This window comes from Myxocyprinus asiaticus, chromosome 14 (genome assembly GCF_019703515.2).
Source record: "Myxocyprinus asiaticus isolate MX2 ecotype Aquarium Trade chromosome 14, UBuf_Myxa_2, whole genome shotgun sequence".
Classification (NCBI taxonomy): domain Eukaryota; kingdom Metazoa; phylum Chordata; class Actinopteri; order Cypriniformes; family Catostomidae; genus Myxocyprinus; species Myxocyprinus asiaticus.
Window position 1 is genome coordinate 21415698 of NC_059357.1, and position 22346 is coordinate 21438043.

At 39.1% G+C, this 22346-nt stretch overlaps 2 protein-coding genes across 3 annotated transcripts; both read left to right on the forward strand.

Moving 5' to 3' along the window:
* Positions 1-4492: 4492 nt before the first annotated feature.
* LOC127451352 (U1 small nuclear ribonucleoprotein 70 kDa-like) lies at positions 4493-15954 on the forward strand. Its single transcript, XM_051715992.1, has 10 exons — positions 4493-4704; positions 5138-5291; positions 7443-7505; positions 7881-7935; positions 8012-8076; positions 8176-8238; positions 9025-9106; positions 14008-14109; positions 14228-14327; positions 14413-15954. The coding sequence occupies exons 2-10, from the start codon at positions 5145-5147 to the stop codon at positions 15197-15199; spliced, it is 1464 nt and encodes a 487-aa protein (XP_051571952.1). The 5' UTR covers positions 4493-4704; positions 5138-5144; the 3' UTR covers positions 15200-15954.
* On the forward strand, positions 15238-22342 carry LOC127451364 (protein lin-7 homolog B). Of its 2 annotated transcripts, none has more exons than XM_051716016.1 (6): positions 15238-15376; positions 18240-18358; positions 19957-20028; positions 20146-20355; positions 21694-21857; positions 22233-22342. In XM_051716016.1, exons 4-6 carry the CDS (start codon positions 20239-20241, stop codon positions 22252-22254), a joined length of 303 nt encoding a protein of 100 aa, XP_051571976.1. In that variant the 5' UTR covers positions 15238-15376; positions 18240-18358; positions 19957-20028; positions 20146-20238; the 3' UTR covers positions 22255-22342. The 2 variants fall into 2 exon arrangements, with proteins under 2 accessions (XP_051571976.1, XP_051571975.1); XM_051716015.1 differs by lacking the exon at positions 15238-15376 and adding an exon at positions 16151-16420.
* The last annotated feature ends 4 nt before the right edge of the window (positions 22343-22346 follow it).

The following is a 22346-nucleotide window of genomic DNA, read 5'->3' on the forward strand; positions in this document are numbered from 1 at the left end:
GTCTCCCAGTTCCTGCTGCTGAAAAACATCCCCACAGCATGATGATGCCACCATCATGCTTCACTGTAAGGATGGTATTGGCCAGGTGATGAGCGGTGCCTGGTTTCCTCCAGACATGACGCTTGCCATTCAGGCCAAAGAGTTCAATCTTTGTTTCTCATGGTCTGAGAGTCCTTCAGGTGCCTTTTGGCAAACTCCAGGCAGGCTGTCATGTGCCTTTTACTGAGGAGTGGCTTCCGTCTGGCCACTCTACCATACAGGCCTGATTGGTGGAGTGCTGCAGAGATGGTGGTTCTTCTGGAAGGTTCTCCTCTCTCCACAGAGAAACGCTGGAGCTCTGTCAGAGTGACCATCGGGTTCTTGGTCACCTCCCTGACTAAGGCCCTTCTCCCCCGATCGCTCAGTTTGGCCATGTGGCCAGCTCTAGGAAGAGTCCTGGTGGTTCCAAACTTCTTCCATTTATGGATGATGGAGGCCACTGTGCTCATTGGGACCTTCAATGCAGCAGACATTTTTCTGTACCCTTCTCCAGATCTGTGCCTCGATACAATCCTATCTCGGAGGTCTACAGACAATTCCTTGGACTTCATGGCTTGGTTTGTGCTCTGACATGCACTGTTAACTGTGGGACCTTATATAGACAGGTGTGTGCCTTTCCAAATCATGTCCAATCAATTGAATTTACCACAGGTGGACTCCAATCAAGTTGTAGAAACATCTCAAGGATGATCAGTGGAAACAGGATGCACCTGAGCTCAGTTTTGAGTGTCATGGCAAAGGCTGTGAATACTTATGTACATGTGATTTTTTTATTTTTAATAAATGTGCAAAGATTTCAAACAAACTTCTTTCACGTTGTCATTATGGGGTATTGTTTGTAGAATTTTGAGGAAAATGATGAATTTAATCTATTTTGGAATAAGGCTGTAACATAACAAAATGTGGAAAAAGTGAAGCACTGTGAATACTTTAAGGATGCACTGTAATGGCAGAAGAGGTTGGATGTGTTGGATAATATAAAAAGACTAAGCTGTGTATTGCACATTAATTATTTCTCAATGGGGCAGTTTTAACTGTTCATGAGATGGATAGCCTGAGGGAAAAAAACTGTTCCTGTGCCTGACGGTTCTGGTGCTAAGAGCTCTGAAGCGTCAGCCAGAAGGCAACAGTTCAAAAAGGTAGTGGGCAGGGTGAGTGGGGTCCAAAGTGATTTTTCTAGCCTTTTTCCTCACTCTGGAAGTGTATAGTTCTTGAAGGGAGGGCAGGGGACAACCAATAATCCTCTCAGCAGTCCGAACTGTCCTTTGTAGTCTTCTGATATCCAATTTCGTAGCTGAACCAAACCAGACAGTTATTGAAGTGCAGAGGACAGACTCAATGACTGCTGAGTAGAACTGTATCAGCAGCGCCTGTGGCAGGTTGAACTTACTCAACTGGCGAAGGAAGTACAACCTCTTCTGGGCCTTTTTCACAATGGAGTCAATGTGGGTCTCCCACTTCAGGTCCTGTTGGTAGTGCCCAGGAACCTGAATGACTCCACTGCTGCCACAGTGCTGTTTAGAATGGTGAGGGGAGACAGTGTTGGGGTGTTCCTCCTAAAGTCCACAATCATCTCCACCATTTTGAGCGTGTTCAGCTCAAGGTTGTTTTGACTGTACCAGACAGCCAGCTGTTTAACCTCCCTTCTGTATGCAGACTCATCGTCATCTCGGATGAGGCCGATGACAGTGGTGTCATCTGCAAACTTCAGGAGCTTGACAGAGGGGTCCTTGGCAATGCAGTCATTGGTGTAGAGGGAGAAGAGTAGTGGGGAGAGCACACATCCCTGGGGAGCACCAGTGCTGATTGTACAGGTGCTGGAAGTGAATTTCCCCTGTCTCACAAGCTGCTGCCTGTCTTTCAGAAAGCTGGTAATCCACTAAAATATAGAGGTGGGAACAGAGAGTTGGTGTAATCTAATGCATATGTCCCTGGTCTGTCCAGATGTTGCAGGATATGATGCAATCCCATGTTGACTGCATCATCCACAGACCTGTTTGCTCGATAAGCAAATTGAAGAATATTTATCTAGGTGGGCCAACACCAGTCTCTCAAATGAGTTCATGACCACAGACATCAGGGCGACAGGTCTGTAGTCATTAAGTCCTGTGATTTTTGGTTTCTTTGGCATGGGGATGATAGTGGAGCATTTGAAGCAGCATGGGACTTCACACTGTTCCAGTGATCTATTGAAGATCTGTGTGAAGATGGGGGCCAGCTGGTTAGCACAGGATCTAAGACATGCAGGTGAAATGCCATCTGGGCCCCGTGCTTTCCTTATCCTTTGTTTTTGAAAGACACGGCACACATCACCTTCACAGATCTTAAGTGCAGGTTGAGTAGCAGGAGGGGGGAGGAGGGGGGTTGCAGGAGGTGTTGGTTTTTGTGTGAAGTGAATGTCAGAGCGGGTGTGGGGTGTGAGATTGGGCCTTTCAAATCTACAGTAGAACACATTCAGGTTGTCAGCCAGTTGTTGGTCCACCACAGGGTTGGGGGTAGAAGTCCTGTAATTCGTAAGTTGTTTCATGCCACTCCACACTGATGCAGGGTCGTTAGCTGAAAACTTGTTTTCAGCTTCTTAGAGTGTCTTCTTTTAGCCACTCTGATTTCCAGATGCAGTAGTCCTCTGGGTATGCCCATATGGATGTTATTGTACTCTAACAATGATGAGCTATTACCAGTGTTGGGGAGTAACGGAATACATGTAACGGGAATACGTATTTAAAATACAAAATATAAGTAACTGTATTCCACTACAGTTACAATTTAAATCACTGGTAATTAGAATACAGTTACATTCAAAAAGTATTTTGATTACTGAAGAGATTATTTTGCATTTTATTGTTATTTGTTTCATTTAATATTTAGTCCTTTCAGATGGAAAACATTTATATATAGAAATGATGCGATCCAAAGTGCATTTGAACAGCGGTGAGACACTTTCTTATGAAGTGTTACATTCATACTAGCAGACAGAAAAGTACATTTGAAGTAAGTTTGGAGCATAAGAAATGGAAATAAACCTTGTGTAAATTGTCAGCTTTACGCTAAGCTAAAATGCTATTTTTAGCCATTTACATGCACGTTACCAGGCACGATCATATTTTTTTATCAAGAAAATTCACGTTGGATAATAATTTCTTTTTTTCTAGTAAGACCTTTGATAATAGGACAAAAATCGTATTCTTGGTAATAATTTTTGTATAGTTTTCCTGTAAAAATATCTAAAATTCCTTAAAACAAAATCAATTTGATTGATCTTGTTTTAGAAACAACACTGCATAAGATATTTAGGTTTTTCAGAGAATGTATTTTTAACATGTGTATTTTGTCTTACTGTACTGGCAGAGTTTTTATAGTCAAAACAAGTGAAAAAATCTATCAGTGCTGAAGATGTAATCCAAAGTATTTCAAATACATTACTGACCTTGAGTAATCTAACGGAATACATTACAAATTACATTTTACTGCATGTATTCTGTAATCTTTAGTGGAATACATTTCAAAAGTAACCCTCGCAACCCTGGCTATTACACATGTTATTGAATGTCTGACATTATCAGCCAGTATTCAAATACACTGTAAAAAGTGGTTACCTGCAATTGTTACATTATAGAGCAATTTACCCTTTTTAACCCTTAAGAATCTGTTTTGTTGCTGTAACATAATGTATTCAGACATTTTAAATGATATTTTGTACTTAAATAAAACCAGTTATTTTAAATGTTACCACATAGCACATCTTTAGGTTATTTTTTCTGCAAAAAATGTTTCGTCAGGTGACCTAAATGTGCATCATATGTGGTAACAAAATTAACTGGTGTTGTTCAAGTCAAACATTTCATTTGTTATTACCTGACAAATTGGGTTACACCAACAAAAGCAATTTAAAGAGTTAGATCAAGTAGAAATATATTTGAAGTAATAAATAGAATGTGCTTCAGTCTACAGAAAACAGATCATTTAATGGCCAAAAACGAATCTTTATATAGCCTATGGTGTCTGCACTTTCATTTATTTTCTCAAGGTCATCAATTAACAAATGTAGGTTTAGGCTTTATGACTAAGCTTCTTTGTACACTTGCTGGCTGTTGTATATTGTGATACGTTTGGGCAGCTGATTCGGGGAAACTGTTCAGTAGGCTTGTTGGAAATTAAATCAGATCCAAATGGCATACATTCCCATATCTTTACCACAGGCCTGAAACAGTTAAATAGCAGGGGTTTTATGTATAACCACAATTTACCAATCTCACCATATAAATGTACTGTATAAAAACAGATAATATGTATTACATTGATCATTACATAATGAACATATATTATTCTTTCATATCCGAGACACTTCTATTTCGTGAAGGTCTTTATTTGGTAAGAATTAACCACACCCCTATCGTGAAGTGCCTCTAAACGAGTTAAAGTGTTGTAAAATGCTACTGTGGTTTACGGCCTCGCGCCATTTTAAGAAAGGAACGATTCGTTCTGCGTGTGGAGAATACACGTTGGGTGTTGTGTGGACCGAAATACACACACAACTACTAGGAGGATACAAATAATAATAATAATAATAATAATAATAATTAATGCACGAAGATTTCCACAGACACACACAGAGGGGTTTGGGTTGAAGTCTGAGGTTTCGTGAGACCTGAATGCGAAGCTGAGGTAATTTAGCACACAAGGCCGTGAACAGCGCAGTGAACAGTTGGCGATATCGGATACAAAAATTTACTGCTGATCCTAATAAGGGTTGAGCTTTGGATTATACGCATGTTCCAGTGCTTATCTTATTTGTGTGTTATGTTTCGAATCTTTTGCATAAGATAATGTATAATATTGACATGTCGAGTGATGTTTGTTTGCAAGCAGCTAGCCGCTTTAGCTAGCATTGCTAACTGAACTTCCCCAAAACTCGTTTAAAACTTTATTTATTTATTTTTTTAACACTGTGTATGTTTTGACTAGGTTTTCTTAATCCTCAAGTAGCTGGAATCTATTAATCTTTTACCCATCAAAACTGTATATATCCGAAACTTTTTTGTTTTATTTGTATTTTTTACTTGATTGTGAATTAATGAGATTTTTATTTTTCTCATAGGTGAACGATGACTCAGTTTCTCCCCCCAAACCTGTTGGCATTGTTTGCTCCGCGGGATCCGATACCGTTCCTGCCCCAACTTGAGAAGCTTCCCCATGAGAAACACCACAATCAGCCGTACTGCGGAATTGCCCCTTTCATTCGGCATTTTGAGGTGCTTCAAGGATTTTTGAGTTGATTTATCTAAATTTGTAATTTAATTTGAGACAATCGCTACAGATTGCAAATCAAGTGTTAGGGTCAGGAGGTTGTTGCATTATTTTTTTAATTAATTTTTATTGATTCATAAATTAACAAGAAATACAACATCTATATAATGAATCAAAAACCTTAAACATTAAACCCCCACTATATCCCCTCCCCCTACCAAACTCTCAACCCACCCTGACACCCCAACGAACACCCCTGTGGTTAATAGACTATAGACACACACAGAAAACTAAAACAACAACAAAATAACACAATAATCAAGTATAATAATAAAAAATAAAAAAAAGACTCTAAATTACTCCCTCCACTGCCCCCCACCTCGAGATTCCCTCAAAAATGCTAAATAATTGCCCCATTTCTTATTGTAAGTTTCCCTAACCCCCATCCTAATGCTCGACCCCTCCTCGAAGGCAGCCACCCTCCCCATCTCCGCGCACCACTCCGGGAACGAGGGTGCTCCATCCGACTTCCAACTCCTCAAAATAACCTGCCTACCAATCATCACACCGATCAAAACCCAGTCCTTCATGTACTTATCTACCAAATCCATGACCTCCCTATCTCCCAAAATACAGAGTCTGGGGCAGAACGAGACCTGAGTGCCCAACACATCACACACAAAGCTTTGCACCGTCAGCCAAAATTCTTGGATCTTAAGGCACCCCCAAAAAACATGGATCTTCAGTATGGCATCGCCAGTAGATGGGTGTGTCCTTAAGACCAAGCCTATACAATCTAGAGGGGGTCCAATAAAATCTATGTAAAATCTTAAATTGCATAAGTCAAACCCTTGCATCTCTAGATGCAGACTTTGTTTTTTAGAATCCTTGCCCACACTCCCTCCTCCAATACCAAGTTTAAATCTTTCTCCCATAATCTTTTAAGAGAATTTAAAGCTCCGTCCCCCAGACTCTGAATTAACAAGGAGTAATACACTGATGCCTCATGACCCTTCCCAAAAGCAGCAATCACCACTTGCAGAGTATCTGCCGCTCTAGTGGGGTGTATGCTACTCCCAAAAACAGAGCAGAGCAGGTGGCGCAGCTGTAAATACTTATAAAATTGAGATTTGGGAATCCCAAAATGTTGAATCAAATTTTCAAAAGATCTCAATACTCCACCCTCATACTGGTCACCAAGTGTAATAACCCCCCCTCACAATCCAATATGACCAACAGAAAGGGGACTTATTAATACATAGTTTAGGGTTCAGCCATATGCTTGAGGCTACGTTTAAATAAATATCATAATTAAACACTCCGGACACTTTTGTCCATATCGAATGCAAATGCAAAATAACGGGGTGCGACTTAACCTCTCCAGCTAGTTTAATCGAAAGGCTTTGCTGTGGCGAGATAGGGGCAAGAACTTCCTTTTCAATACAAAACCAGGGAGGAGCGCTCTCAGGTGGAAGTGACCAATGAATCAAATGTCTAAAACTGAATGCATAATAATAAAATAAAATCTTGGGTAGGCCTAACCCAACTTTGTCAATCGGCCTATGTAACTTACTGAAATTTAACCTGGGACGTTTACCATTCCAAATGAAGGACTTCACTATGCTATCAAATTGCTTGAAATAAGAGAGAGGGACATCTACAGGGAGAGATTGTAGCAGGTAGTTACATTTTGGAATGCAATTCATTTTAATAACATTAACCTTCCCAATCATCGATAAGTGTAATGAAGCCCACCTGTCCACATCATTCGAAAACCTTTTTATTAAGGGATCAAAATTAACTCTGACTAAATCAGACAAATTTGCTGGGAATAAAATTACCAAATACTTAATTCCCTGTTTGGGCCACTGGAAAGCACCCGGCTGGAAGGCCGTTACTGGACAGTATGCTGTCAAAGCCAAAACTTTGGATTTAGACCAATTGACTTTGTATCCTGAGAATTTGGAAAAGGAGTTAATAATTCTGTGGAGGCAAGGCATGAATCTAGTGGGGTCGGAGACGAATAATAAAATATCATCTGCGTAAAACAGAAGCTTATGCGCTGGTTGTTGCATTATTTAAGTTCAATAAAGATTAAGATAATTCTACTAATGAAGAGTTAACAACAGTGTTCTGTTGTTGTTACTGTTGATCAGGACCCCAGAGATGCTCCACCACCTACAAGAGCAGAGACACGGGATGAGAGGTTGGAAAGGAAGGTGAGTCATGATTGAATAAAGTTTCTGTGTGATGGATTACAATTGTTTTATCAGGCTGATTTACTTTTAGAATGTTGGCAGATTTTTTTAGGGGTTTCAGTGGGGGTTGTTTGTTCAAGATGGCAAAACATATCTGCTTTGAAGTTATCAAATATGGAAGAGTGGCTTTGAGTAGGATATGAAGCTGGATCCTAACACTTGAACGCCCAAACTATTAAACCCATGTCAAGTGTGTGTGCTATAATTTTTTTTATTATTTATTTTTTTCAGTATTATGCTTTGTCCTTGCTGTGGTTAGTAAAGTGAAATTGTTTTCAAGTTCCTGGAAAATGAAAACCAGTGTGGTAACATAGGTCACTCTAATTTGAATTCCAGAGAAGAGAGAAAATGGAAAGGAGGCAAGTAGTGGTGGAAGCAGAGCTAAAGCAATGTAAGTATCAGAAACCACTAACATTTTAACTGCAAGATTATTTAACCTTGTTTGACCCAGTATTTTATATTTGCAGGGGACCCACACAATGATCCTAATGCTCAGGGAGATGCATTTAAGACCTTGTTTGTGGCTCGTGTTGTAAGTACTTTTGTGTATTTGGCCACTAACAAGCTGAAATATTGGAGGTCCATCCTAAAAAACCTAAACCTCATGCAAGTCTTTTTTCCATTTGTTCAGAATTATGACACCACAGAATCCAAGCTGCGTCGTGAGTTTGAAGTCTATGGTCCTATCAAGCGAGTAAGTTGTGCTGAATATAAGGGCTGTGCAATATGGACCAAGAAAATCATACACAATGTTTGATATTGTAATTGTGATTTGGCAAATGTTTTTCCCTATTCATACAAATTAAAAAAATGCATTCAGGAAGGATTTTTTTTTTTTTTTACATAAATGATAGATGATCATGTCAGTTATTTCTTTTTGCTTCTCTATATTCACCTTCCCGGTTTCTGTTGTGTTCTCTTACTTGAGCCTTTTTTGCGCTCTGCTTTCTGATTAGCGAGATCTCGTCAGTGTGCAAAAGATTTGATAAGTATAGAAAAAATATTATAGAAAAATATTGTTTATTGCAAAATATCCTGATATGTACAAATAGATAAGCAGTTTAAAGACCGACTTGGTGGTTTAATTCCCGGTGCATCATGGAAGTGGGTGGTCGCTCCGAGTCTTGTTTCGCATGCTGTGGAAGCGGTTCTATGATTCGTGAAGCTTCCACTACTAGACCATGGGTAGTGTAGTTGTTCACCAGGAATTCCACAATCAAACACTATTTTTAAACAATGAAGTTGAAATAATACAGACTGATGGCTTGAACAGAAGGATATACCATTGACAAACAACCTCGGAGCTCATGGTATGTCAGTCTTTAAAGTTTTTTGAATGGGAGCTTGCTGCAGTTTAGAAATTGCACTTGCTCGTATCGTGATTTAATTGCGCAGCCCTAGAGAAATGTATTATGACACTAATAGAGTTTCCTCATTCACTGAGCACATTCTCATACTTGTACTTTTCTGCATTTATTAGATCTACATCGTGTACAACAAGAAAACTGGAAAACCAAGAGGCTATGCATTTATCGAGTACGAACACGAGAGAGACATGCATTGTGAGTAACCAAGATTTCTCATTCTTATTTAAACCCCTTTAAAATGTAATCAAATCACTCAAATCAAGGTTTAGAAAAGCTACTAATTTTCTACAACTAACAAAGAGGATTCCATCTTTTCCTCCAATATAAACTATTTTTTGTTTGTTTTGAAGCAGTAGTGGTTTATGAAAGTGACTTTGGACATAGTCCATTTATTTGTTTTGATTTTTTTCCCCTTCGATGATCACTAATTGAACATGGTGCCTATTAAATTGTGATGTACTGAACACTATAGGCTTAATGAGAATATGTAATGTTCTGTACAAATGAATTAATTTGTGCTTGTGTGTGTTCTTGTGTGACAGCCCGTGTCAACCCTATCATGTCTGTGTGTTCATAGTATATTCCTATTTCTTCACCCCCCCAGTGTGTGTGTGTGTGTGTTGTATCGGGTATGAGTGTGTTGGTGCGGCACATGTGTAAAGAAGGTGGGGGGGGACATGTGGATTGTGGCTGTGCATTAGCCAACATACATTCTGATGAATGTTGCCACTCTATGGCATCTTTGTAATGTTTAGGCAGTGTGACATACTGTAGCAGAGTTTCCGGCTGGAGCGGTGATGGTAAGCTAAAGACTAAAGCCCTCTGTAGTGAAAAGGTGACCCATTTACTATACACCTGTTTATGTCTAGAGTACAAACAGCAAAGGCTTTATACTTCAGTTCAACAGGGGCTATCATGACTGAAGTGTTGCGGAGCGAGTCAATGCTAAATATTAATTGTGTGTTGTTCTCATTGCTACTGCAGCCGCCTATCTCTGATGGCTATTGGCCAGAGCTGGCTTGCAGATCATGATGGTTTTGATACATCTACACCCTACTACCACAGCTCAGTATATGGTTGGTATGATGGGTTTGTATGATGGGTAAGATTTCTTTACACCCTCATCTAATTTTAGGTTGATAGGTGTACAGTCTTAAAACAAACGCTTTTCATCTGCCTCATTTTGGGGCTAAATATAGAGCTGCCGGTTGTCATTAAATGTGGCTTGGGCCTGTGTAAGTGAGTGTGAGCCCGTTAGCAATCTCCTTTTAAAGCCATAGTAATAGGGCTTGGTGATATGTAAAAAAAAAAATATATATATATTTTTGCAATAATTGCCTTATCGCGATATCTGATAACATCGTCAACCCCCATGCTGAGGGTTGGTGAATTCTCCTTTAAAGATTTAATTCATTTATTGAAACACAATAAACAATCACAAAAGACATTTTCTAAATTCAAATTGCACTTTAAACAAAACGAAAAAAGCAATAAAACAACAAAGTGATCAAACAAATCTTATTTAACTATCTCCCCAAACCCAAACATTTACCATCTCCAACGGCTCCATTTGCATCACGGAAATACGCAGTGCATGCCAACCGTGAGGAAATAAAGTGAATTAAACTCGCAGCACCTCCTGAGATGATCGGAGATAATTTTCACCATTCTCAGATAACATTATTCTTGCAAGCAGTTTTCAGACGAATGAAAAAGAGTGAAAACTCCATGCGCTTGTTCCACGAGACAGGTTTGTGCTGCACGCCTCTGAACAAACAGTGAATCAAACAAGCATTGACCGCTTTTGTCTGATCTTAAAAATTTAAAAGTGTGTTTCTTCAAGCGCGTGTCTTGACTGACAGCATTTCTTGTCATGTGTCACTCCGAGACAGGTCGCCCACCTGTTGTGGGTAGATGAGCAAAATTACCCACGTGTGAAATACATTTGAATGAGGAACTTGCTAACGGGATTCAACCTTGTCGCATTTGGCGGGTGCTAGTTTCACACCCTGGCCACTGTTTAATTTATTTGCCGTCTTCCCAGATCCATGGTTTTGCCATTTCCCGATATTGTCGATCATCGTCTGTTCGCAATCGGGATCTTTGTAAGACATCATCGATATCCGATTACATCATCCTATTGCCCAGCCCTACATAGTAAAAGTACTAATGCGGTTGTACTCTGCAAGATTCAGACTTGGAGTGCAAGGTGCATGTTTCTAAACAAGTATGGCAGTGTATCAATGGTTGTACAGAGAAGAGAACTTCTGAAAAACCTGTTGGAATTATTGCAGCTCATGTTGCGCACAATCATCCAAATTTACTATGGTAAATTTGAATGTGGCCTAAAGTTTACTAAAAGTTTTGTAGAATGTGTAAAACATGGCACAGGGAATGGTATTTGCAATGCTTATGTAATTTTGTTCAATAATTAATTACACGGCTCTCTGGAACACTCTGTTCTGATTGGTCAATCATACTATCGCCTGATATATCTGATTAATGACTGCACAATCAGGGATTAAGTGATTTCACTGGTCATCCGGGTATTGCGAGTCATCTTTCCTACTACTTGTGACTCTGCGATCTTAAAGCAATATGTGCTATATAAACACCTTACAGAACTCTTAAAGAAACCGGAGGTGGATTTCAGCTATTTCTGGGGACTTTGTGGTCTCTCTCTTCTCATATAACACAAGTTCAACTCATTAGTATTTCATCTCCATTTATTTATTGGCCAAGTAGCTTTGGCATAATCTACAGTCAACTAGTCATTTTGCAAAATGACTAGTTAACTGTAAATTATCCCATATGTATTAGCTATGAATACAGTTTACACGCGTTTAACCATTTAGGCTATGTGTTCTAAAATGTGGATAATTGACTTTAATAGAAAAGGTTAACCAAAGGCATTGGTTAATAAAATTACTGTGTAGAATTCTCATTAAAAGTTCTTGTTGCCAAAGATTTACCTTGTACACCCTCAACAGTTATTTTCAGCTTAAGAGTTCCACAGTTAGGCACTTGATCTGCAGTTGTAGTAATCTTTATACTTTTCCATGTAGTTACATTTCAGTTACCTAAAGTTGGTTGAGGAGCTGTATGGAGAGAAACATTTCCATGTTCCACAGAACCATAATTTAGTTCCTTCTAACAAAACTTGCTATTTGCGTCCTGTTAAAGGCCCATTACAATTATTTGTAAAGCACCAAAACGACAATAGACACGACCAATAGAACAAGTTTTAATAATTAACATGAATATTAAGGGTTGGGTTTAAACAGTTCAATTTCATGACAGACTTTTTTTTTTAATCAATGTGGTAGATCTTCATCAAAGGGTCTATAGAAAGACCCTGTAGTATTGTAACAAAGTGGAAGTGGACTGAATATGGTGAAACTGAACTGAGGGATTTTGTTCTTGTTTAGAGGGTGATTGGTAAGGCCCTCTTAATGATTTGGTTGGTGAGGGTTGTGGTAAGGCCCTCTGTTAAAAGACAGAAGTTGAATAAAAATGAGGGTGGATGGTAAGGCCCTCTTGTTGCATATGGTAGTCTGAGGGTGGTTGGTAAGCCCCTCTAGTTGCATATGGTAGTCAGAGGGTTGTTGGTAAGGCCCTCTAGTTAAATGTCAGGACAGGTGTGTGAATGGACTTGAGGGTTTGATGGTAAGGCCCTCATAATAGGTTTCAACTTCATCGGCAGTGCAGACCAGAGTAGCTTCGTGGATTTCATCATGTCCCTTGTTGAAGGTTTGGATCCCTGATCACTTGATTCAAGGTTGTCCAATTTTGATTATATATATTTATATATATATATATATATATATATAATATTTTGATTCGAGGCAGCTGGAATCGCCATGCTTTTCCGTGGGGTTTTCCATCAAGGAAGTCCATCCTTGGCCAGGTGTTATGGTAAGGTGGCATCTCCATGTAAAATGGTAAGATTAAACGTGTAAGGGCTTAGATCCTGAGTCTTTAAGTAGCATAGGTGATAATGTAGTGCGTGCGTGTACTTCAAGCATATATTCTTCAATAATTTTTTACTACAACAGTCGAAGCTAGTGTTTCTTGTGTATGGTATATTTGTGTCAGAATGTGTGTGTGAATGGACCTCAATGATTTTATACTTGTAGAAATTCTGTATAGGATATCTGAGAGGGGCTTTGGAGACTGGCTTTTACCTGATCTGTATTCCCCAAGTGCCTTTTCTTTTTTTTTTTTCTTTTTTTTTTTTATTGTGCTTTTCTATCAAGGTTTGAGTATTAAATTTCACGTTAAAATAATTTTAATGTGGATCACCCTTACAATTTGGAGAGGAATTTAGTGATACGAGGAGTTGTAACTATATTAGTTACATATAACATTTATTTCTCACTTTTTGGTGAACCACTTTAGCCTACACTTAGGAGTGCCTGTCTTCATTTTTATTTTCTTAACAGCACTGAGCATGATCAATTTTTGCTTTCTGCTTGCCAGAAAGAGCCTGAATAGTTAAGGATTCACAAAGTACAAAGTCAGTGCTATCCTTGACTAGTTAAATTGGCCCCATTGACCTTTTATTGTTTGAACTGTGTGATGTAGCTTCTATTTAGAATTTTTTGTTTTTATTGTAATTGGTGAAATTCCATATGAAGAGGCTATGTACATTTGACTTGGTCACTTTTGGAAACAAAATTTAACAGTCATGATATAGGATTTTTCTTTTACTTGTGCTTCAAACTCCTGCAATGGCTGCAGTCTGGCCAAGGTGTGCTGTCATTTTAAAAGGCTAAGTTTACTGAATGGCACTTCTAGTGCACCTCAATCCAAGAGTAAAACCACTTAGCAAAATTTAACTGGAAAATATTTGGAATAATCCAGTTTATAAACTGATAGGAACATTGTCTGTTATCTCAGTCCTGGTGTCAAATCCATTCTGAGGTAAGAGTGTGCCTGCAAATAGTTTCAAATGTTTGAGTGAAGTTCATCCAAATTCAAGGTATGTAACAGGAAATACTGTTGTTTCTATTTCTAATTGTCCACCTTTTCTTCTCTGTATTCTTCATCCCTCTCTCTGCTTTTCTATTGCTTGTCTATCAACTCCTGTCCTATAGCTTCCTACAAGCATGCAGATGGAAAAAAGATTGATGGACGTCGAGTACTTGTTGATGTTGAAAGGGGACGAACAGTCAAAGGATGGCACCCTCGTAGGCTTGGTAAGAAAATTTGTTTTTTAGGTTAACAAGGAGACAACAATAACGGTGAATTAATGAATAAAATGGCAGGGTAAATGCTTAAAGTCAAAGACACTTTAATATTTATTTTGCTGTCCAGGTGGAGGTCTTGGTGGTACAAGGAGAGGTGGGGCAGATGTTAACATCAAACACTCTGGCAGAGATGACGCCTCCCGATATGATGACCGACCAATTGGAGGGTAAGTTTAGGATGTTGGGCTTTTTTAGGCAGTTGCATTTATTCATCGAATCTCAACTTGACCACTTCTGTCTTTTGCCTTATAGTGACCGGGATCGTGGTGAGCGCAGGGATCGCAGTCGTGACCGTGACAAGGAACGCGGAGAGCGTCGGCGCTCTCGTTCCCGAGAAAGGCGCAGACACACCAGGTCTCGTGAGCGTGAAAGGGCCATTGGTGCTCCAGTGGAGGAGATTCCAGGCAGCAGTCGACGGCGAGACAGGGAAAGAGAGCGAGGTGGTGGTGGTGCTGCTGGAGGCAGCAGAGAAAGAAGTAGAGACCAAGATAGAGAGCGAGACCGCAAGAGGAGAAGCAGAAGCAGAGACAGAAAGAGAGACCGGGAAAGAGGGAAGGGTGCAGATGGTGGCGAAGAGGGCATGGGCGGGCTAGCTGATGGGATGATACCAGAAGGAGAAAGAGTTATAGAGGAATCCTTGGGTGGTGAACGGGGAGAGGATGGAGGACCGGAAGGAGAAGAGAGAGTGAGGGAGAGAGACAAAGAGAGGGACAAAGATCGGGACAGGAAGCGAAGCCACAGAGATAAGGACAGGGATAGGGATCGTGACAGAAGACGAGACAGGGATAGAGATCGTGAACATAAGCGCGACCGGGGTGATCGGGACCGTGGAGACCGTAGGGAAGACAGACATGTATCCTCAGGTGATCAGGAAGGTTTGGGTAATGGAGGTGAAGAGGGTGAAGAGCCAGTGCCACCACAGTCAGAGGAAGGCTCACAGGATGGGATGATGATGGATCAGGATTCCATGCAGTCAGGAGAGGGCTATGCCTCCAATGAAAATGGTTACAGGATGGAGGCCCAGGGGGATGAGTACTGAAAGTGTCAGAGGTTGTGAATGATCCAAGGTCATCCAGATGTATTGTTTATTTGATTCACAAACATTCTCCCCCTCACCCATTATTTAATCCACCCTTGCTTGCACCATGTCCACATCGGTGTGAGTATTGTACTGTACTACAAACAGCTATCACTGAGGGAGCTTGGTGTCTCTCTGGTAAGAAGTGTCCTTTTTGTTAAAACAAGATTACTTGGCTGAACTGTGACATTTTTACTTTTAACTCTTAACTTTTGTTTGGGCTTTGTTTTCATAAATCACTAAATAACTAACCTTAAGACTCATTTGAATTCCCTGTCTAAAATAAACTTTGTAACAGTAACCATAATGCTGAAAAATTACATTTGAATGAGGCACTCTGTATTTTACAACAGTGTAGCCTATTCAGTGGGGGATAGATAATTGTCATGTTTGGGTCGTTTATTACCATTACATTAAAGCTGTTTAATTGTTGACTACAAGAGTAGTTTATTGGTAGTTTAAATGCAATCTGTTCCTTTTGTTGGTAATTTTTTCCCTCCTATTGCTCTGCAACTGCAAATTTCTTTGTCGTATATTTTGTTTTATATTTGGTCCAATCTGTGGATCTCTTGCAAACCAAACAGTGATCCTAATTTACTGAAAGGAAAAGGGTAGGATTAAAGTGTGGTTTTAAAAATGCAAACCACACTTATAGACGAAAGTGAGGTTTAAAGTAGTAATGTTTGTCACTGGTTCACACAAATTGCCCTTATGGTAGTTTTTTTTTTTTTTTTTAAAAGGTATTTGTTCTGCTTTTCATTCTTTAATAAATACTTTTTTATTGCCTAAAAGTTTAATGCTTGGTTATTTCTAGTGTCTTGAATTATAAACGATTTTTTCAGATCGTCCACAGGTTTGTGGCTTGTAGGAGAATGAAATCGTGGGTTAAACGAATTAGTTAAACTCACGCATCTGACGTAGTGTTGCGACACTCAAGCGTCAGCCATCACCACTAGCTGGAGCATCTGCGCTTTCACGGTCAAGCTGCGTGTTGCGGTACATTTTTGTTGAACATTAAAAGAAGACTTGCCTTGCTGTACAAAAAGGTATATCCTACAGTTCTACGTCCGATCGCATTGAAAACGGCTCTGCAGCAGACGATCCCAATGATGTCATCGTATTATCATACAGGGAAAGAGGTAGACATGGCGGCGTTAACAGAACCGCTCTGTTTGGAAAGAGGTAATTTACCTAGTCCAGTTCAGCACATCCCGACTAAGGAGTGCAATGTTTTGAAAATAGTGGAAGATGGCTTTTATCAATGAAGTGATGAATGGATGAACCCATTGGTTTTTAAGCTGATTAGTTACGACAAGGGCGCATAGTGGCTTTAAATGAATGGATTGTGCCCGTAGGGAGTGCTCGTGCTTCTCTCTATGCTTGAATTTCATTGAATTATAAATAAAATTGCTGGACTCCTACAATTTAATTTTGATATTAGTATGAAATGTTACAGAGTACACTGCACAGTGCTGTCAAACTGCAGCTGAATACAACTTTACATGCCCTAAAATGTCTGTGTAGGAATCAGATCAGCACTCTTCTCATAAGTAGCTTCAGCATTCAGCCCTGGGTGCAAAAAAGCATTAAAGACTGACATGTCTAATTAGATTGTGTGCATACGCACAATAGTTTAAAGGAATATTAAGGCTGAACACAAGTGAAGCTGAGTTGACCGCATTTGTGGCATAATATTGATTACCACAAAAGACTTTTCTTTAAAGCTGAAATCTGGGTTCCAGTGAGGCACTTGCAATGAAAGTGAATGGGGCCAATCTGTAAACGTTAAAATAACATTTTTAAAAGTATAGCCACAAGACATAAATAATATGCGTGTTAACGTGATTTTAGTGTGATAAAATCGCTTACTAACTTTTTCTGTGTAAAGTTATAGCCAATTTTACAACTTTGTTGCCATGACGATGTAATGTCAACAGACCCTTAAATGACTGTAAAAATGACTATTTAAACAACTTTACAGCTAAAATAATACATAAGTTTTAACATTAGAATTAATGTAAGTGCTTTTATAAAGTTTAAGCTTCACTTTTTTTTTCTTTTTTTTTTACTTTTAAACCTTCCAAAAATTTGCCCCATTTACGTCCATTGTAAGTACTCACTGTGACCTCGATTGTTTTGTTTTTTTAAGAAAAGGAGGGACAAGTCGAAATAATTTTGTGGTAATAATCAGTGTTATGCTGTCAATTGAGCTTAATTTGTATTGAACCCAGAATATGCCTTAAATTTATGCACGATTAATAACTCTTTCTCATCTCCATTTGACGTGACCTCTTTTTGTCATCTTATATCTCTATATACTCAACAAAAGCAGATTTTTCCTTCACATCCATAGTAATTAAATAAATGTGCATAGGTTATTTTCGAGACGTCATACGTGGAGTTTTTTTTTCCTCGCGCATCGCAAATTGTCTATTGGCGTCCTTAGTTAACTTAAATTGCCTCGAACAAGTGTTCAAACATTGTCATAAAAACTACTTTTTGAGATGTGTAAAGCTACAATAACATAACGATTGTTTGTTTAGCCGACGTACCGTCCACGTCCGATATTGACGTCGGCAGCTGTTGCTATAGTTACTCCCTCAGCGTATATGTGTTGTAGTACCATGGCAGAATTTAATTAGTTATATTTAATTTAATAAGTTATAAAAAAAAAAAATGCATATGTTCTACTTAAGCATTTTTTTAAACAGATTGATAGTTTCAAATGTTAAAGTCAACAACATATTTCATTAAATGTAGTTTAATTTATACATGCTTCTGTGTGGCAATGATATTCATGGGATACAAACCCAGATTACCAGACAAAAATTTTTGAGAAGAAGTGTAAATGTCCATTCAAGACACTTTTTACATATTGTGTGTTCTGGCAGTGAAACTGGGCCCACACTTGGTTACACTCACTGCTTTTCTTTGTAAATCTTGATATTTTGCCATCATTTTTGCAATGTATTTATCTTTAATATATTTAACTTTCCTTCAGATGTTTGCAGAGTCATAGAATTGTTAGATAGGCTACAAAGGAGTGGTGAGCTACCTCCTCCTAAACTCCAGGCTCTGCAGAGAGTACTACAGAGCAAATTCTGTGCTGCCATCAGAGAGGTAAAGGCTACTTCAGTCCTTCACACATAAGGATGCTCGACTCTGCCTTTGTTTGAAGATTAAAATGAAGCAGTGTTAAAATATTTACTTATCATATTTGTAACATTCGTGTGACTAAGTGGTGCGTTTTATTCTTCCATGCTATTGCCAGTCAGTTTGATAACAGTTTTTTTCCTTGCACTGATTTCACAGAACACTGAAGGTAAATATAAGGCATATAAAAAGGTTTGGAATTCAGGAATGATGTGTCACTACTGTGTAAGACAGCAACATGTCCTCTTCCTTCACAAATGTATAGTTTTTCATAAAGGCAGAGTTGTGCTTCACTGTTCCTCCCTCTGAATGACTCACTTCCCTACTGCATCTCACTTTAGCTCACATGTCTCATTCCTTAACTTGTTGCGATTGAGAAGTTCCAGTGGCAGGAATCTGGTCTGTTCACCACTGTTTAGATATGACTAGAATCAAATGGATATGACACAATTACACACTATTGTCAGACATTCCGTTTTTAGAAGTTCTCTTGTACATTTGAATGTTTTGTTCAGTTTATGTAAATACGTTGTGGCTCCTTCCTCTAAGATTTCCCTTTTTACATGCTTTTTTCCCCTTCACAGTCCTTACACTTCACAATAACTTTAATTATTACACGGCTCTCTGGAATACTTGATTCTGATTTGTCAGTTATAGCATTTTGCAGTCAAATATTTTTGTACAATTACATCAAAACTGTATAATTGAACATTGCAAGTTTTGTTTCTCTTGTATTACTCCACTATCTCAAATCAATCAAATTCAAATCAATATTTCATCCTGTTTATTTAGTTAATTGGTAAGTAGCCAAACCGTGTAAAAAGCAGGATAATGTATAGTCTGCCAGTCATTATCACAAAATAAACCCTGATAGAGTGATCAGGTCCCAGACACAAAGCTGAAAAGTCTTGTATCACTCTGAAGGTGGTACAAGAATGAGTCAGTTATACACATTTAAGTTGAACAACATTTGTTTGAATGTAGATTCATATTCCGTTAAACATTATACACTCAATAAAGTGCCCGACGTGGTCTTCTGCTGTTGTGGCCCATTCGTCTCAATATTCGACATGTTGTGCGTTCTGAGATCCTATTCTGCTCACTACAATTGTACAGAGTGGTTACTGTAACTGTAGCCTTTCTGTCAGCTCAAACCATTCTGGCCATTCTCCGTTTACCTGTCTTATCAGCAAGGCATTTCCGTCTGCAGAACTTCCGCTCACTGTATGTTTTTGTTTTTGGCACCATTCTGAGTAAACTCTAGAGACTAGAGAGAACTCTAGAAATCACTGAGATCAAATTTTTTCCCTATTCTGATGGTTGATGTGAACATTAACTGAAGCTCCTGACCTGTATCCGAATGATTTTATGCATTGCTCTGCTGCCACACAATTGGCTGATAGATAATCACATGAATAAGTAGGTGTACAGGTGTTCCTAATAAATTTCTCAGCGAGTGTATAATGTAATAATGTTTGTTAATGTTATAAATGCTAATTATTGGAAAGTGTTACAAACTCCAATTACAGTTACAAAGTTGGAATTTCATGGCTCTCCGTTTTTAGGTGTACGAGCAGCTTTATGACACATTGGACATTGTAGGAGGGCCAGAGGTGCGAGCACAAGCCACTGCCAAGGTAACTTTTTCCTGCAACCTGCCACTATGCTAAACAAGAATGATAGTGCACGCAGGGAATAAAACACACACACTCATTTTCTTTTTCCTACCTGTTTCCTTTTGCGTCTTTTTCCAGGCCACAGTAGCAGCATTCGCAGCCAGTGAAGGCCATGCACACCCAAGAGTGGTGGAACTCCCCAAGACAGATGAGGGGCTTGGTTTCAACATCATGGGGGGAAAAGAACAAAACTCTCCCATCTACATCTCTAGGGTAATCCCAGGAGGTGTTGCTGACCGGCAAGGGGGGCTGAAGAGAGGCGATCAGCTGCTCTCTGTTAACGGAGTGGTATGTTGGGGCTGTTTTGAGATGATTAGCTGCTTTTCCACCATCGGGCCAAACGGTTCCCATTGCGGAACCGTGCTGTTCTGAACTGATCTGGGCTCGTTGGCACAGTTACAATTTATTTTTCCACTGTTGTGTTTCGAAATCAAACTAGTGATTGCCATGTCACTACAGGCGGAACGGTTCTCGGCCCTGAGTACTGTTAGTTAACCCTGCTGAGAAATCTGGGCCGGGAACGATTTGTAATCATACCGAACTGTACTCAAGTGGAAATGGTCCTGGTATCGTTACTCACCATTAAGGCTGCATGATAAATCGGATATCTCATTATATCGAATTTATTGAAATATCGCAAACATACATAACGCGATATGCATATCGCCAGGGCTTGCGATACCGGAATGATTTTAATACAGTAACGTTTAAGGCGACACAGAATAGGGTGGGAGTATGATTGTCAGTTGGTGTGTGTGCATGCAGTGTGCATGCGTGTCAGAATTTGTACATATGTAGCTTTAACCAGCGCTCTCTCTTGTGCTTTCACTCTGCATTGTATCTGCAGATAATAATGAGACCAGACACCAATATACAAACTCAAACTTGGCTTGTTTATTGGCTGCTGTGGTCTGTGTGGATATATCAAAGGATGGGTTCAAATGGATTGTCCCATGAAATCCTTCCTCAGTCTCAAGTTCAGCGCAGAATCTACGGTAATTCCCTTCTGGACATAATATTTCAAAATAAAAGTCCCACATTGAATAAACTAATTTTGAAATCAGTACAAACATGAATTAGTGTAAAAATAAAATATTTTACAACACAGATTATTTTAGGATATTACACAATATTGTGAAATTAACTTTATATTCATATACATTTTACAAAAAAATACAAAAAATTGAAAATTAATTTTAGTATCTGCTACAAAGTTAATGGTAAAAACTGTGTTATACACAGTCTGTATTCAATTTTAAACAAATACAACTATGTTTGTGATCTCTGGGATAGAAGGTTCTTTTTTTATCCCACTAAACTTCAGTTTTTTGAGCAGTGGGGGTTCCGATGTTCTGCGCACTCCGATGACATCATCATAGGATTGTTGTATCGCATATCGCATTTTCCAAAAACGTTTTTTCCTCTATATTATGCAGGCCTACTCGCCATGCTTAGTACCATTCAGCCCGATAGTGAAAAAGCACTTATTGTTTTGAAGGTGACCATTGGCTGTGGTGATTTTAAGAGCTGTAGATTTAAAAATCAGTAGTACAAAATGTTTGCTCCTAAATAACTCATTTGCAGTCCTTGCCTTTAAACATTTTCTATATTTTTCATTATGTGTAGAGTGTAGAGGGAGAACACCATGAGAAAGCTGTAGAGCTACTAAAGGCAGCGCAGGGTTCAGTGAAGCTGGTCGTGCGTTACACCCCTAAAGTCTTAGAAGAGATGGAAGCCAGGTTTGAGAAGATGAGAAGTGCCAGGAGACGCCAGCAACATACCAGCTACTCGTGAGTGTGACTTTATCTCTCTCTTCTCCTTCCTGCTACTTCTTTCTCTCTTGTTCTGTTCTTTTTCTCATCTTCTCACAGTTAATCACTCACTCATTCTCAAGTAATCAGAAGACATTTTTGGTTCCTCAAGGTCCTTTGTCACAAGATCAATTTAGAGTGTCCTCTTTCATTTTCTCTTTAGCATACTTTTTTGATTGGAAAGTAGCCCCAATTTTGTATTCATTGATTGGGGTCCAAATTTTTTGCAGTAGTAGACTGACAAAATTCATAATGTGACAGAATTCAAATTAAATAAGGGATATATGATTAAATGTCTTAGTAGCCTACTTGTATTTTGACATTTTCCCTTTCAACTTATTTTCATCTATACAGGTCCTTGGAGTCCAGGGGTTAATTAATCCTAACTTCAGACTGGCCTGCTGATCCATTCTCCCACTGTTTTCTGCTCCCGAAGGATGACAGAAGACCCAGAGGAGATCAGTGTAG

Bases quoted from the DNA above. Each gene is read 5' to 3' on its own strand.
- LOC127451364 (XM_051716015.1), top strand. From the start codon at position 16,345: ATGATGTCATCGTATTATCATACAGGGAAAGAGGTAGACATGGCGGCG. The intron at 18,359-19,956 runs GTAAAGGCTACT...CTCCGTTTTTAG, and splicing joins TCTGTGCTGCCATCAGAGAG to GTGTACGAGCAGCTTTATGA. The intron at 21,858-22,232 runs GTGAGTGTGACT...TCATCTATACAG, and splicing joins CAGCAACATACCAGCTACTC to GTCCTTGGAGTCCAGGGGTT.
- LOC127451352 (XM_051715992.1), top strand. From the start codon at position 5,145: ATGACTCAGTTTCTCCCCCCAAACCTGTTGGCATTGTTTGCTCCGCGG. The intron at 7,936-8,011 runs GTAAGTATCAGA...TTATATTTGCAG, and splicing joins GGAAGCAGAGCTAAAGCAAT to GGGACCCACACAATGATCCT. The intron at 9,107-14,007 runs GTGAGTAACCAA...CCTGTCCTATAG, and splicing joins ACACGAGAGAGACATGCATT to CTTCCTACAAGCATGCAGAT.